Below are 12,648 nucleotides of genomic sequence, written 5' to 3' on the forward strand. Positions count from 1 at the left end.
CCTGAGTGTGTGTTCTTGGTTTAATTCCGCGCTTATTTTCGCCTAACCTCAACCGCTCAGGGTGTAGGTAGAGTTTATTTACCGCAGCAGGAATGCGATGGCACAGACGTTATAGAGCACACAGACCTTCACTACAATCATGGTTAAATAGGTCGCGATACAAACAGCGAGTATCGGTACGTGCCTTAAAAATGGAACTGATCCCGAGACGTATTTGAGTTTTCATCAGGTGGCACGTTTCTGTTCGAGTAACAGTCGCAGTATATGGGCCCCTTGTCTGTGTGTACAGCACTCCGGAATAATTCTGTAAACAGAGTTATTATTTATACCCCCTCCCCCCCATCTTACTTTCTTTGTACGCCGTCGAGAAGATGTGGTTTCACTGGATTTCGACGTGAGCCCAGGTTCGAATTGAAATGCGTTTTTGGTTCGTGAAACTGCGCTCGATTCCACAATCCGGATCTAATTCTTGGCCTATGCCACAACGACGAGTTGAAGCAGCCCGGGACCCTCACCTGGGTTTAACTCTGGCGAGGTCTCTCTGGGACTGCGCTTTGTTCAATTCCCGAGCAATGAATGTGGCCCCACCTCCCCACGACCTTAATAGGCGCTCGCCAACGGCGCTTGGCCCAGTAGCAGCCTACCCAGGCTAGAAATGTGACCGGTTTGCCGCGGGGTTAGCCTGGGGCGGCACGGGCTGCCAGCGGTGTTATGTAATTAAGCAGATTGAACGCCGTTGTTTATAACCAGGTAAAGATCAGAATGATGGCATAAAGAGCGAGACAGCAGCTTGAAAGCGTTGCTGCAAAGCCGAACTTAATAATCAAGAGCAACGTTTTGAGTGTGCCGAAGGGAAAAGAAACACGTTTTAATCGGTGTATATCTCGATTTGAAGCTATCGTGACTGCAAGAATCCATCCTCTTTGGTTCTTGGGGTAAAGTCACGTAGATAGAAAATGAATAGATCACGACGTTTCGATCGCAACACAAGCGACCGTCTTCAGGTGAGAGAGAGAGAGAAAGCTACTGAAACTCAAGGTCTTGTGTAGGCCTGAGATGCGTGCAGCCTCAGGGTAAGAGGGCGGGGCTAGAGATGGTCTCCCTGAGGCTGTGGAAGTGGCCATTGTGTATATGTTTGCTTGCTATGACATATGGATAAGAAACACGGACGCTGACGAAGAATATGAAACGGAAGCTTAAGGGTGCACAAATAAGCATAGAGAGGCTGAGACAGGAAGAGGGATGCGTTACGCAACTGCTCCGGAGCTCGGAGGCTGACGGGCGTATCACGAGCGCTGCAGTCGATGAATCGACGCGTCGATGCTTGAGCCCGTTAAATCCTGATGTTGTTCGCGTAGGAGTGCTCACTCACGCGTTGAAGACCACAACCCCGCTGTGTGTATGTGCGTGCGTGCGCGCATGCGTCTGTACGCGTGGGCGCGCGTGTGTCAGTACGTGTCTGTGTGTGTACGTGCATGCACGTGTGTGTAAATGCAGGTGTGTGTGTCTGTATGTATGTGTCTGTACGTGCGCGCGTGTGTTTGTACGTATGCGCAGACGTGTCTGTATGTATGTTGAACGCCTTTTGCACCGTACGTCGCCACCCGTGCTAATCGGAGGACAGAAAACTAAACTACGTGTGTCTGTACGCGTGTGCGCGTGTCTTTGTGTCGCCGCGTGCCGCCACAAGCAGACCCCGCGGTGCAGCTGGAGCGCCTGGAGGAGACGCTGGAGCGGCTGCAAGACGTGGAGGCCGAGAGCCAAGTCCTGCGCGACGCCCTGGAGAGGGAGGCCGACCACCAGCGGCAGGATGAGCACAGCGAACGGTGCGGGGGGGGGGAGGGTTGGAGTAGAAGGTAGAGGGGTAGATGATGAGGTAATGGTGGAAGGGTAAGGAAGGAGAGAAGAAGAGGATTGGAGGAATCGACGATGATGATGATGGGAGGGAGGGGAAGGTGATGGAGAGGCCACACCGAGCAGCACGGCTCTTAATTCCGAGCGAGAACGAATCTGCCACGTACATCATGCGCACGAAGCAGGTGGATTGGTTTACACACTTCCCTCCTACCCGGCGACCTCGGTTCACTTCCCTGTCATTGACCTGGGCCGAACCTCGGGTCAAATTGGCTATAGATCAGTACCTTGTGACCATGTGTAAACATCAGTACTGGGAAGACAAAGGTGGCCGGGTATGCTGTTGGCCACCCACCCCTTTCATAGGTGTTCGCTAACAGCAATTGTTGCAACGGTCTGTTAAAGGCTATACAGGGGATCTTTGTCTTTTTGTATGCACTTTTGAGAGTGGTGATGCGGTAGTTAGCATACCGCATGATGACTCTTGCTTCCCGAGTTCGATTCCCAACCAGGGCTAGCAGCGTTATCAGAAACGGTTCTGGGCTGCCCTTGAATCGTCTGAAGTGTTCCTTTTGTTGATTTTGTAGATCTGGAGAAGTATAGTTTTGTGGACGCTTGCAAGACTTCTTCGTGTTTTTTTTTTTTACACGCAAATTTTTTCTTTCACGGCGGACGGAACCGATTTATTGATGGATGCCGAATCGTCGCAGGGGAGGCTCGTTTCATTATTCTCTCTTCGCTCTTGGCGCCCACGTCAGTTTTCGTAACCTCCTCGATGTTTCCGTTTTTGATTTTCGCGCAGAAAACTGCGAGACTCTCAGGTTGAGCTTTCGGCCAAGGTGGCAGACGCGGAACGCCGGGTTCAGGACCTCCACGCAGGTGAGCGTCGGAAACTAAACTATTTTATTTTTACCAGGTAAGGCCCGCTGAGCTCTTAGTTATTTTTCAGAAGCAACCTGACCACAAAGGATAGCTCAACAAAGTGGCATATCACGTGGAAATGTATAGCAACCGTAGGCCTGGCCCAGTCCTCCCATCATGCCTTGCATTCCGCATGACCTCACCGTCCCACGTGTAGAATCCGCACAGCCTTTTTTAAGTCCATCAAGATAAAAAATTATGGCCACGCTATTTTTAGGCAGCAGTAGTATGATGAGACAGCTTTTTACCAGTATCATCCTTATTAGGAATCATCACCATAGCGGAGCCATTGCTCCCCGCTGCTGCTACCCCTGTGCCTTTGTTTGCAACCTGCACGCACTTTTTATGTTTCTGCCAAGTGTCGCTTCTCTTGCAAAATGGATTTCTATTTGGCTCGGCGAGCTCTAACCTAATTAAAATAAATGATGATGATTGCCTTCATCGCCTTTCATCATCATTTTTAGCTGTAAGAGCCCATCATAGTGTGCAATACCGCCACATGTTTTTGACGTGTGCTTTGTTGGTTTGCGTTCGATGGCTCGGCACAGCCGTGGAGAGGACACGGGACGAGGTGGCGGCACTGAAGAGCAAGCGCTTGGATCGTGTCGCCGTCAAGTGAGTAATGCACGGCAACGCGACCGTGACGACGCACGGTAACGTTACAGTGACAACGCACAGTAACGTAGAAAGAAAAATAGGTATGGTGTTGACTGTTATGTTAGCCGACTATCTGTGTTGTTGTATTGCATTATATTTCTAAGTTTACTAGGTTTGTTTTCTCTTTCATTTGTACCTGATGATGATTGTTTGTGTTGCAATCGAAACGTCGTATGCTATTATTTAATTTATATTTTTTTAAGTGACTTTACCGAAAGAACCAAAGAGTAATTCCTGCAGTCACGAAAGCTCCACATCATGGATAACATTACCAATATTGTGGATAATACTGGTCGCGAAAGCCTACGCGTCAAACTGCAATGACAACAGAAATACGACGCGCGGGAACACAGGCGTAGAGCAACACGACGATGGGTAGACGCAACTCTTGGAGCGATGACAACGCTTAGACAATAACGAGTAGGATATAATAATGTATACGGTAACAATAATAACGATGATGACATAGTTAATTGCCGTAATGGTAATTATAATAGTTATTACTGGAATAATAGACGGCGATATTAATGGTGATGATGGTAACAGTGTGATAAGAGTATTAGCCACAATAATAACAGTACATTAATAGTAATGGCATTATTATTCCGCTGTCATTTTTCTAATTATTGATCATTAAGGCGATGAAAACTAATGATAGCAGCCACAGCAGCAGCAAAGATGATGAACACAATACTGCAATGAATGTATGATTAATCGCTGAAGATCATTAATTTATAGCATAAAACTTGCTCGTTTAATAATAATAATAATGCTACAGTTCTGTACGGGACTATAGAATGAATAAGCCTGAATACAGGACTGTATACGTTGCCGTAAATTGCACATTGGCACCCGTGGCAATGTGCAATTTATGCTACAAATTTCAAGGCGTTCCATGTCGCATTTTTCCCAGGTATGTGTACGGTCGAAGTGACAAACTTGCCGCACAACCGGGCGGACAGATAGACAGGTAGACAGGCGGACGGACTTCCGTACGGATTGACGGGCGGGCGGGTGGGCGGCGAGCGTTGTGGGTTAATACGACGCCGGCGCCGCCACCGCGGCCGCCAGCAGCGCTTCTAGAATCGTGTCGTAAAGGGCTCGGGCGCCCGTTGCTCTTTGTTTTTTTTTTTGCAGGCGTCAGGTAAGAAAATAAAATATCATCGCTCATGCGACACCGCAGCCACTGGGGAACCCGCGTCCCGGCTGCTGCACTGCGTTTGGGTTGGTTGCAGGCCGTTGTTGTGGTTTTTTTGTTGTGTTTTTTCGGGCCCCCACCCACCCACCCACACCCATCCCCGCACACAGGCGGGCTCCGTAAATGAGTGGCAGGGCAGACCTCGCCATCGTAATGCATTTCTTCAAGACGCCGTTTTGTTTAGTAACTGTTATTTTCGCTTGCGTGGCCTCTGCTTAATGGTGGCCTGCGCCTAAAGCCTCGAGGCCCCCCTCTGCTCGCTGAAGCGCACTGCGCGCTCGCTCGCTCTCGTGCCTATCTCTCCGCGATGTTGATGACATCTGGGGAGAGGGGGGGGTGTGGGTTGTTGCGGAGGTGGGGGGACAATGGGAAGAGGAGAAGGAGGAGAGGAGCGAGGAGGGGAGGTGGGGGTGCAGATGTGCGCATCGTGGGGTGGGATGCTTAGATGGTGGGCAGGAATGGCGTTGCCCGTACACCGCTAAAATTTCTCCGCTCCTGCCGCCCCGCTTCACCCCCCCCTGGCTCCGCCGCGTGAAATTTGAAACGATCTCAAAAATCTCGGCGCACACCTGCATGGCCCACGGCCACCCTGACAGCGACAAGCATGTGTCGCGGATTATGGGCCGGAACGAACCGTTTCGTTCCGGGTGTCCGGGGGGGAACCGGTGGAGTAGATGAAGGTAGCCGGGGGGGGGGGGGGGGGGGCGCGCGGGGGATCATGAAGTTGTTGGTGGGGACGTATTAGTGCGGCCACGTTAAGTTAGGTCGCGTCGTTGGTCGTCGCGCTGGCTGGGAGATGCCCCCCCTCCTCACCACCGCCCACCGACGAGCGACGCTGCCTCGGCAAATCGGCCGTTCAAATCTCGCCGGCCGTCCCTTTCCGAATGCAGCACCGAGCCTTGACCACACCCGGCCAGCTGCGGGGAGAGAGGTGCGAAACCCGGTGGCTTCCGCCGCGGCTCGTCTTGCGATGAAGAGCGGCTCGCAGGGGGCTGGTGACGCTCACACCAACGGTGCCCGTGTCGGGCTCACCGCGCCGACTCCGTCGAGAATATGAGCCCGAATCTTGGACTGCCCTCTTGAGGTTAAACCAGGACCGGGTTCCTCGTGTTCAGCGATTAGGGGCTGTCTCATCTCACGCCAGCGATGACGGCTAAAAAAAAAAAACAGCAGCAGTAAGAAATGTTAGTTTTCGTGTCGAATTTGGTTCAGCTCGTGCAACGGGGGAGCATGTTGGCCCAGACGGCCACGGAGAGAAGCAACCGCTTTTTACTTCTCCGTCTGCAACGAACGTGCAGAGTGAATTCCAGAGGTGGAGCAAATACGACAGACCCCTGAACGGATTTCCAGCGGAGGCCGATGGTGTCGCGTAGGGGACATTGCTCAGCGTGGTGTGAAAGCTCTTCTGCCCGTAGGGAGATGCGGGAGTCAGTGGAAAAATCCTTTGCTTGGTTTCTAGAGGCTGCTTGCGGTAAAGAAAAAAAAAACTAACGAATTCACGAGTCAAAAAGAAATCAACGAAAATAGACGCACAATCAAAGTGCACGGGAATATTTTTTTGTTAATGGTGCATGCCTGCATTCTTGCTTGCGTGTACATATTGCGTGCGTGCATTTGTGTGTGTGTGCACATGTTGGCGCGTGCAAGTGTTTGTGTGTGCGCATGTACGTACACGTGTTGGCGCGTGCACGTGTTTGTGTGTACAGGTCTGAGCTGGTTCTGGGCCTTCTCCTAGGTCGATTCAGCCTTAAATGAGTAACTGGTACGGTGTGTAAGCATCAGCAGTGGGCTGGGCGCGTTGCTGGCCACACCACCCATTCACCCGCTGTGCCAGCCTTCATATGCCCTCGCGCTCGCCCCAACAGTCTGATGAGGCTATACGGGTGCTGCTTGTCTTTGTTCACGCGCGCGTGCAGTGGGAACAGCGCCGAGCAGCCCGACTGCGCGGAGACAGACGACTCGCGGCAGGTACGCGACCGTTGCCGTGGTAACTAACGAACACACCTCACACCCTCGCCTCCCGCTCGCCCGCTCCACCCCACAAGGCGCCGCTGCGAGAGGGACGTGTCAATGGCAGGAGTGTGACATTCAGCGATTGATAATTGAGATGAGCTCACCGCTCCCACGTAAGCGAGCAAAAAGAAAAAAAAAATCTGTTTTGATTTGTCATTGTCTTGGTAAAAAAAAAAGTAAAGCGGTTACCGTAAAGAGGTTTGATTGTGTTGCGCTTAATGGCGGCGTAATTTTGCCAAGGGGCGCGCAATTAGCCCGGATTTGCATCTCGTTAAGAGGATGCCGAGCCCTCGTTAAAGGGGCCTTGTCGTTCCTTGCCCGGCTGCATAACGACGCGTAATTCCTAATTCCTCCGCGGGCTCTGGACCCTCCCCCCCTCCCCCCTCCCTCCCTCCCCCCCTCCCCCCTCCCTCCCCCCCCTCCCTCGTTCCCTCCCTCCCTCGCTCCCTCCCTCGTTCCCTCCATCGTTCCCTCCCTCGTTCCCTCTCTCGCTCCCTCCCAACCCACCCTCCCAACCCTCCCAAACCTCTCTCCCTTCTAATCCCCCCCCTCCCATTCTCGCACCCCAAACCGCCCGATCTTGTTGCGATCATGGAGGCTAAGTATGTTTGGGCCTGGTTAGCACTCGGATGGGAGACCGCCTGGGAACAGTAGGTAATGTAAGCTAGACTCACGAGGTGGTCAGGAGAAGGCAGCACAGCAATGGATTCTATAATCCATCTGTGTGGAGCTTCGAGCGTTATCACATCGGGCATATGCGTCAGTTCTCTCCGGGGCCTCTGGTTTTCTCTCACAAGCCAAACACTTGTGAATGGAATTGGCTGAACATGCCACTGAAGGACCCTCCTAAGAAGAGTCTGGAGACTCGGTGAGGCTTTCCTGGATAAATAAAGGGATTGTTCTTCTTGGCACTGATGCGGTCCGGCGCGTACATTTTGCACGCACGGACACATACACATACAAAAGACAAAGATCCCCCGTATAGCCTTAACAGACTGTTGGGGCAAGTGCTGTTAGCGAGCACCTATGAAGGCCGGCACTTCACACGAGGGGGTGGCTGGCCAGCAACACGCTCAGCCGCATTTGTCTCCCCAGTGGCGATGTTTATACTCCGCACCGGGTACTCATTTGAGGCTGAGTCGACCTCAGGGAGGCCCAGGACCGGTTCAGATAATTAATCGTCACTGGTGTTGGCTGTGAGCGGGAGTCGAACCCGGGTTGCCGGGTTCGTAGTGCAGCGCGCTCCCTTTTACACACGCGCGCGCACACGTGCGCACGTGTCAGTGTGCATGTGTACGCGCGCCTCCACACAGGCCGGCGCATCTCGCCAACGCAATCTCGTTCACAGCAGGAGGACGCCGAGCGGATGGAGGAGGGCAGGGGGACGGAAGAACTGGAGGAGGAGGAAGAGGAGGAGGAAGAGGAGGAGGGAGCAATGCCCGAAGAGCCTTCCTGCCCGGGAGGGCAGCCGGCTGTGCCTGCCCCCTCGGTGAGTGAGGGGCGGTGTGGAGCAGCAAGGCGCTGGGCTCGCCGCCACGGTGTCGAGATGTTGACTACCTCGTCTGCTATGCAGGAGGTCGTGGGTTTGATCCCGACCCTAATGATGCCCGTATGTTTGGAGTTTGCTTGTCTCTCTCTCTACGTGGTCGCGTGGATTTTTCTCCAGGTCCTCCGGTTTTTCCCTCCACATTTAAGAATCAACGGGCGTTTAGAGTATTTGGCTTCTGCTATAAATTTACACATGATAAGCCACTTATTGGCCAGGTCACTTAGGAAAAAGAGCCATATAGTTCTGTGGATTTTTTGCTAGTAAAATAAACATTAAATTTCGATTTAAAGCTTTCGTGACTGCAGGGATTCATCTTCTTGGTTCTTTCGGTAAAGTCACGTAGAAGGGAAGTAATAAAATAATAAAAATAAAACAAAATAAAATAATTCTCACGACGTTTCGGCTACAACGCAAGCAGCCGTCTTCAGCTGAAGAATGAGACACTGTCAAGCTAGGAGCTTATATATAAGCTGAGTTGGAGGTGGAAGAAGACTTTGAAACCCCCCCCGCCCACCTCCTACGCATTTCCCATGAATATGCTAAATTCCTCTTGATATGCACATTCTTTTGTTAAGGCTCTCTTCTTCTTCCACCTCCAACTCAGCTTATATATAAGCTCCTAGCTTGACAGTGTCTCATTCTTCACCTGAAGACGGCTGCTTGCGTTGTAGCCGAAACGTCGTGAGAATTATTTTATTTTATTATGTTTTATTTTTATTTTTTTATTACTTCTCTTCTACGTGACTTTACCGAAAGAACCAAGAAAATAAACATTATTTAGTTTGGTTTAAGTTGCTGTAAGTTTGGACGAATCTTCATTGAGTGACGTTTTTTGTTGTTGTTTTTTTCACTTCTTGATTATCCGGAGAAAAACAAATCCAGTAGAGCTACATCAGCGATCTTTGTACCACGCTTGCACACCCAGGCAACTGGTGTGCGGTGAAATGGTTTAAATAAGTACGAGGCTTGGCAAGTACAGTGTTACTCTGCTACCTTATAAGGCCACGATATTGTTGGTTTCAGGCAGTGGGATTTATTATCGTATCGTGCGTGCAATCGGACAGTCGTAGAACATCACCAGAAGTGGATATCATAGAACTACTTCCGTGAACCCTGAGAGTGACCTCTGCTCGTAGAACCGTAGAAGGCAGCAATTTCCAATTGGCCTCGTTACAGGCAGCAACGTTTGTCACGTGACATTCAAACTGATGTGTTTTTTTCAAATGCTCAGAGCTGGAATTTAGCCAAAATTCGCGCTGAATAAAATTTTATAACAGTGGAGTTTTTTGTGTTTGTACTGTCAATGGTGACCGGGGCTGAGACCATAAATTCCACCAAGCTTGAGGACTCGCTTTAACATACGTACCTACGTTGAACTTCTTCCGCGCCGTACGTAGCCAACCAAGCCAATCGGAGGTGCGGGGCAAGGACAACAACAAACGAAAGACAAAAATCAGTTCTGAACAAATGAAAATCATGGGCAGCAGAAACCCAAATTGTAACTTCAGGATCTCAGCGGTGCCAGCTCAGCGCTCTGACCTCACGAGGCCCCTTTGACCCACGTGGCTGGTGAAAAACATCAACGTTGGGAGCCCCGGGGCCTCAGAGCAACAGGTTTTCTCTTTTAATAAAAAAACATTCTTTCCGGAGGCTTCCCTCTCGTAGGATATCGTCGCTGTGCGACCAGCGGAAGAGCCGTGACGTTTGCGTCGTTACACGTTCACGTTCATTTTCTCCGGGTCGGGAATGTTCCGTTTTTATTAGTGTGCGATGTTATGTGGACAAAACAAGGCTCCCCCGTGGACGGCCAAGGCTAGTGTTGTTAGTGAGCGTCTATTAAAAGTCTGAGCAGCACACGTGAAAGGGTGGTGTGGGTCAGTAACGTGGCCTGGTCACTTTCCCACGTGCACATGTTTTTATCAATCCACTCGTCACGAAAGGGAGTATATGTCTCAAGACATATACTAGCTTTGAATGGCATCCGTATTTTGCCGACAACAAAATCACCCCGTTTAACACGCAGGCTTTTGTGACCAATGTTACTGATAATAATGGTTTTTGGGTTAGATCAAATAAATCCAGTAAATGTTGTGGATTTACTCTCCAACACACCGGTGGGCTGAAGTAGTAGCTAATTGGCGCGTTGTTTACGTAACAAACTTTACTGGCTGTGTCGGATGGTGGAGGGTTACGACACATTTATACTTACCCGATCTAACCCAAAAACCTTAATTATGAAAATCACCCTGAATCCGCCCGATTTTGCCAAAACTCGGAAGATGGGCACAGGGCTCAGCTTGGTTAAATACTTGGGATTTGAGACTGCCTGGAAATATCACAAGTTGTAGACTTGGCTGAGTACTTGAATCAATCTGTGCAGAGCTTTGAATGTCTTTTCGTCTTATGTGCGTGGGTACCGTTCGGCTTTCCCTAGTTTCCTCCCACACAAAGCCAAATACCTATCGGTGGAATTTGGCCAAACGTCTCGACGTAGCAGGAGCCTCGTGGCGGGAAAAAAAGAGAGACTTGAGACTCACAGAAGCTTCTGCTGGGTAAAATAAAAGCCATCGCTTTCACACAGGTCGAGAGGTGATGGCCGTCTGGCTTGTGCACGACAAGGCTTTGGCGGCCGTCACTGTGGGAGTGTCACGGTTAGTGCCCTGCAGGGGCAATTGATCGCGCAGATGCCACCACTGAACAGCTTCCTCCGGTCCTGCGGTTTTTTTATTCTGCCGCTTTTATCCTCCACTTGAATTTCCTTCCGACGAAGGCCGCCGCCGCACGCTTCGTCGCGAGGTCGCCGCCCGGCACGCCAGAACCTCAGAGCCTCCCCCCCCCCACACCCTTCGGTTTCGCGCGCTCGCGCCGCGGAGAAAGCGAGCGGCCGTTGGGGTGGGGGGGGGGTGGAAAGAGCGCGCGGGCGCGTGCGCAGAGCCGAACAACCGTTTTTTTAGCGGAACTTAAATAAGTGCTCTGCGACTTCCTCGGCCTTCTATCAAATTTTGAACGTAAAATCCGGCGCTCGTATTGATTTTCTGGTAAACGGGGCACGCGGCCAACAGCGGCGAGGGAGGGTTAGAAAAATCATTTCGGGGAAGAAAAAAAACACAAAGGCCGACGTTCACGGCTGCCGTAAACGGTAACGGGCTGTAATTCGAGCCAACGCGGGTAGGCGCGCCCACCGCCCCTGCGGCCGCAACCGCCGCCGCCGCCGCCACTGGCGCTCTCACATTTACATATTTTTGCCCAGAGCGTCCGCTTTGAAATTTTGCTGCAATGGAAGGTGTCGGTGAGAAAAGTGTAAAAAAATATATATAATTTAATGCGGAGAGGGGGCGAGCACAATGGTGGAAGCGGGGGGCGTGGGATAAAGATAGAGATATTCCCTGCGTGCGTGCGCAGTTGTTAAGTAGACGTGGGCCCCGTCGGGACGCGCCTGAGAAGGGTCCCCTGGCTGATCATTAAACAGTCAAGTTCGTTGCTCTCTTCGTGCTGGGAGCCGTATCAGCTCAACATATGTACAATTAGCCGGCGTACAAAAACAGGCCGTGGCGGGAGGGGAAGCGAGCGGCAGGGGCTGTGCTGGCGGTGGTGGTGGGGGTGGTGGTGGTGGGGGTGGTGGTGGTGGGGGGGGGAGGGTGTGGGTGGTGGTGGGGGTGGGTACAGAATATGGAAGGCGGGGAGGGGGAGCAATTAAAAAAATTACTTTCCTTAAAAAAAACGGTTTTGCGCAATTATGACTATTACTGCGGTAGGTAAAGATTTCCAACTTAGGGCCATTACCGACTCAACCACCCCCGGTGAGACACGGAGGCTCACTGGAGCCTTGTGACCATTTCTGTGTTTTTGGAGTTATCGGCATTAATCATCGCGCCGTCGTTTTTGAACGATTTAGTGTGATTTTGGCTTGCGAGAGCTTTTTATGTTAAGAAATGCCAAAGCGCGCTTACGGAGAACACTTCGCTAGAAGGGACAGTGCTCGGTAGTTGAGACTGAGCAAGGGGTAGCAGCCAAAAGGAGAGAGCTCGCCTGAGACGGACGTCTGGCGAGGGGACGCAGCGACGAGATCAGCTCGTGTTGCGGGATGCTCGGTGGATTGTTGCATCGTAGGACCGTGAGAGGTGGTGGTGGTTTTGTTGGGGCGAGGCTTTTGTCCAGCAGCAGATAGATGACAACTGATGTTTTGTTAGTGATGCGTCTTCCGTGCAGACCTTCACCGCAGCGTTCAGGGGCAGCCTCTCCTTACGGTGACGATGACGACGATGAGGTCTTAAGTGAAAAAAAAAGTCAACCAGAAAATATGGTCAACGTTAGATAAATGTCACGGAGCCCATTCACGGATGGAGATAGTTGGCTACATTTGGAGCCAAGTAGTTAATGAGTCGTTAATGAGTCGTTAAAGTGCGAGCAGTGTGAATCCGCCGATCGAGAGGGCGTCAGTCGTAATCTCCCGAGT

At 51.3% G+C, this 12,648-nt stretch overlaps 1 protein-coding gene across 7 annotated transcripts in view; it reads left to right on the forward strand.

The window, feature by feature from the left end:
• Positions 1–12,648, forward strand: part of LOC144719406 (homeobox protein cut-like 1) — a 205,525-nt gene that overhangs the window by 141,592 nt on the left and 51,285 nt on the right. For 4 of the 7 annotated variants that reach the window (XM_078595289.1, XM_078595293.1, XM_078595291.1 and 1 more), the window contains 5 exons: positions 1,691–1,826; positions 2,657–2,733; positions 3,324–3,390; positions 6,547–6,598; positions 7,992–8,132. In XM_078595289.1, the coding sequence (XP_078451415.1) occupies positions 1,691–1,826; positions 2,657–2,733; positions 3,324–3,390; positions 6,547–6,598; positions 7,992–8,132 (473 nt within the window). The remainder of the gene's footprint in view (positions 1–1,690; positions 1,827–2,656; positions 2,734–3,323; positions 3,391–6,546; positions 6,599–7,991; positions 8,133–12,648) is intronic. The other 3 variants (XM_078595290.1, XM_078595292.1, XM_078595295.1) reach the window with 1 other exon arrangement.

Source organism: Lampetra planeri, chromosome 6 (assembly GCF_965212315.1).
Source record: "Lampetra planeri chromosome 6, kcLamPlan1.2.h2, whole genome shotgun sequence".
In the NCBI taxonomy this organism is placed as follows: Eukaryota; Metazoa; Chordata; class Hyperoartia; order Petromyzontiformes; family Petromyzontidae; genus Lampetra; species Lampetra planeri.